This window comes from Echinops telfairi, unplaced genomic scaffold, assembly GCF_000313985.2.
Source record: "Echinops telfairi isolate 266 unplaced genomic scaffold, ASM31398v2 ScPeMD7_7469;HRSCAF=8507_1, whole genome shotgun sequence".
NCBI classification, from domain to species: domain Eukaryota; kingdom Metazoa; phylum Chordata; class Mammalia; order Afrosoricida; family Tenrecidae; genus Echinops; species Echinops telfairi.
The window spans coordinates 31,159,760-31,163,737 of record NW_022111373.1 but is presented as its reverse complement, the minus strand read 5'-3'; the positions used below and the strand labels follow the sequence as shown (position 1 = coordinate 31,163,737).

At 52.4% G+C, this 3,978-nt stretch overlaps 1 protein-coding gene across 1 annotated transcript in view; it reads right to left on the bottom strand.

The window, feature by feature from the left end:
• MCC (MCC regulator of WNT signaling pathway) overlaps nucleotides 1-3,978 on the bottom strand; it is a 332,143-nt gene that overhangs the window by 44,748 nt on the left and 283,417 nt on the right. Inside the window, exon 11 of the mRNA XM_013005658.2 lies at nucleotides 2,424-2,607. Coding sequence (XP_012861112.1) covers nucleotides 2,424-2,607 — 184 coding nt within the window. The remainder of the gene's footprint in view (nucleotides 1-2,423; nucleotides 2,608-3,978) is intronic.

Genomic DNA, 3,978 nt, shown 5'->3' with positions numbered 1-3,978 from the left:
AAAATGTTAAAAAAAAAAAAAAAAAAAGGGCAAGTAAGAGTTGTCTGTGCTAGCAATCTGGGGACTTACTGTATTTCTAACCAAGAGTCAAGACCAAGCTCTCTGCTAAATAGATGGTGACAAAACATCCCCGCCCATGACTGGTCCAAAGTTTGTCTCCGATTCCGATGAAAACCATAAAGTCATTTTGGGGGCAGGTAGAAGGGGGAGCAAAAGGCCAGGCACATTGCCTGCCTTTACAGCTCCTGGGACAGCACAGAGTGCCCGTCAAGCTCGTCCTGAGCTGCATGAATGCGGCAGAAAAAGACCAGACAGCGTGAGGGTTACCTTCCTAGTCTACATGAACGTGGAAATTATAGATTGCACACATCTGGAAAAGCCATTAAGAAAAACATCTGTTTTGTGTATTTAAACTGAAGAATCTGGTTTTGAGAAAAAAAATAAATTATCGTCTGTGTTTCGTTGAATAAGACAATTGTTGCTGAAGTCAAGAGGAAATAATTCCCTTGTGTGTGTGGGCACCTGGCCAAGTGTGTTACTGGGAACAGCTCCCTCTTTCCTGGGGCACTGGGCCCAGGACAGGTAAGTGGGTGCACTGAGGTGAAGAGGTGGGGGGCTTGGGTCCTGCCAGTCAGGAAAGAGGGGGAACAGTAAGTTTGTGTTGGCCACCAAGAAAACACATGATTTTCCTTTGGCTCAGGAAATGCAGCCTACTCTTACATGGTCCGGTCATGTGATTGGCAAGTCAACAATGAGTTTTCATGCCATGACACCCAAACGTGGCACCATGGGGTGGACAGTGCATTTGGTGCCAAAGTCCAGTCTTTTTAGCAGACACGAACAGGCACGTCACTTACACACCTGTGAGCCAAGGTGTTTGCACTCAGCTGGGAGGGCTGGGTAGGGAAGTTACCCTCCCTGTTTTCACAGGAGGATCTCTAACAAAGTCTAGAAAGCACAGAAGGGGAAGGCGTTTGTGGGTTTAGGGCTTCAATGGAAAAAAGGGTAACTGGAAAAGGCTTCATTTTAACACCACCCCCTGCCCCAGCACGTACACACATGCACATGTACACACACACAATCAAATGACTCTGACAAGTTATGTTTAGCAAGGATGCCATTGCCTTTCTCCTCAGCTGTTACAAGTATTCACTTCCATTCCCAGATTCACAAACCGTGAACTTGAACTCAGGTTCCCATTTCGGCGTCTGTGAAGTGCGTGCTCTGGATACGGCACCACAGTGAGACAAGAGGGATGGAAAGGCTGAGGCTGCCGTGGAGAAGGACTCACTGATAAAGGGCAGAAGGGGAGCAGAGGGCGAGTGAAGTCTGGAAATAAGACGCAGTGGTATGGGCCTCGGCGCGTAGGGGCATTCCCCGCTACCTCATAAACCCCCAAACCAGCAAGAAACTCAGGGTCACTGAGTCAATTCTGAGTCTTAGCAAATCTTATGTGGAGAGAGTAGAACTGCCCCCACAGGCTTTCCAAGGCTCCTGCAATCCTTACAGGAATAGATGGCCACGCCTTTCTCATATGGAAGAGCTGGGGCTTGAACCGCCAACCTTTTGGTCAGCAGGTAAGTACTTAACCACTGTGTCACAAGGGCTCCTTTGAGCTGCTTTCCAAAGCCCAACCCAAACTCACTGCCATCAACTCCCTGCGATTCATAGTGACCCAACAGGACAGGGTAGAACTGCTCTGCGAGTGTCTGAGACTCTAATTCTTTATGGGAGTAGAAAGCACCATCTTTCTCCTGCAGAGCAGCTGGTGGTTTCAAACTACTGACCTTGTGGTTAGCGGTCTGACGCAAAGCCACTATAGCACCAGGGCTCCTTTGGCTAGCCCGTTACCCTAATTCTTTCTAGAAATCAGGAATCATAAAGGACTTGAGACATTGTGCTGAGGGAGTAAGTCAGTCCATAAGAAGACAAATACTACATGATCTCACTGATACGAACTAGAGACACCAAAGCTTGATTAGCGGTCAGCAGGCATGGGCAGGAGGGGAGAAATGGGAAGCCCCGGCTTAGAGGGCACAGGGTTTCTGCTGACAGAGGCGGCATCATCTGGAAAAGAATAGTGCTGACCGTTGTACACCGACATGAACTGGCAAACACGTTGTCACATGTATTTTTGCTGCAATTTTAAACAGTGGCAAAGAAGGCCCTACGGGAGGAAGGGTGGCAGGCAGAAAGGTAGGCTGGGGTTCCATGCCTCCCCCTTATCTCTGGGCTGCAGTTTCACGTTGACCAATGATCATGCCCCTTCCCAGCTCTCCCATGAGGGCTCTCTGCCTCCTTAGACCGGCACAGGCTGCAGGCCTGAGGAGATGCCTGTTCTTGCCCATGCCGGGCGGGCCACTGGAGAGTCGGTCTGTCACCGGCAGTAGCTCCCACCTGCCACGGGGGCGAGAGGGGCTCACCTGGTGTGGCTGTTGGAGGAGAGGCTCTCCCAGGGCTGCACAGTGCAGCCGGCCACGGCAAAGGCGCCCCCGCAGCTGCCGTCCAGCTTCATGAGCAGGGCTTTGGCCGCATTCTCCGCCGTCTTCCTGCAGTCGTGAGCCCGCTTGAGCATCTGAGTGATGCTTTCATCCCCTGACTGGTCGCCTATATTGCAGAGAAACCAAATGGTCAGCAGGGTCTGGCTTGGGCAAGTTTGGGAAAGAGCTTGGAGAATCAATGACTCGGGGCAGAAGCAGTCTGGTGGCAAGGAAACGGCAGTGGACAGCCTGCGAGGAGGCCCGTGCTGTGGGCACCGGCCATGTAGTAGCTGTATCTGGGAAGGCGCTTCTCTGCTCTGGGCTGGGCTGATGGCTACCTGGGGTCTGTTTTCAGTTCTCACAAGCTATGATTTTCTAATGACCCAGGCTCCTGGCTTCACCCCCGGCCCAGGCCCCAGTCACACGCTTTCTGTGGGGTATAACGGTGTGAATGAGAGAAGTCAAGGGGAAACTGTGCCCAATCTCCTCTCATCCACTGCTTTGGTTAGAGCTTTGTGGAGGCAAGAGAGACCAACAGAATGGTTAAAACTAAATGTGCATCATCCCTCCCCTCAGTTCCTGGCAACCACTGATGTTTCTGAGGAATGACTAAGTGAGCAGGGGCATTTTCTGGCAGGCGGAATCATTTCGTAGGACAACCGAGTGGTGGACACAAGGCATCCCACACTTCTCAGGACACACAGGGCTGTAGACCATGGGCTTTGTCTAAAAATGATGGACCAATGCTGACTCATAAAGTGCAACAAATGTACCACACTAACGTAAGACGTCAGTATTTGGGGACTTCTGTACGAGGGAGGTGGCACGGTGCTCGGTCACGCAGAGGGGCAGCCAGAAAGAGGAAGGCTCTCGATGAGATGGGCTTGACACACGGTGGCTGCATCAATGGCTCACACACACCAATGCCTGTGAGGGCAGGGCAGGGCTGGGCGGGGCACTGCTCTCTCGTGCAGAGGGTGGCTGTGAGTCAGAACTGGCTCAATGGCACCCAACACGTGGGAGGGCGAGGGCCCACATGGGAATGCTGTACTTTCTGCACGATTTTCCTGCTTTCAGTGCGACATTATCCCCGAAAATCCCTCAGCTTGACAGGTGTGGGGAACTCAGGTCACTGGATCGAGGGGAGGTGCTAGGGAGTGGGGGGCAGCAGCCCAGACACGGACAACAAACCCTCCTGCCCACCTTCCTGTTGGCCTTAAAACTGGGCAGACCTAAGAAGCTACCCTGGCCACTACCGCCATGCCTTCCCAAGTATGCTCAAGTGACTCTCATGCGGAAGCCAGACAGGCTGTTGGCAACAGTGGGACAGGTTGAAGTGGCCCAGGTTTGGGGGTGGGGTACACTCCACTCCTCCACTGCTGAGGCTCAGGACCACGCCTCCAGCTTTACAGGCACAGTTTGAAAATCAGCAGCCCTCATCATCGAGAGCGAATGTGACAGATGCCTCTTAAGTGGACAGGAGACAGGGAAGAAACCC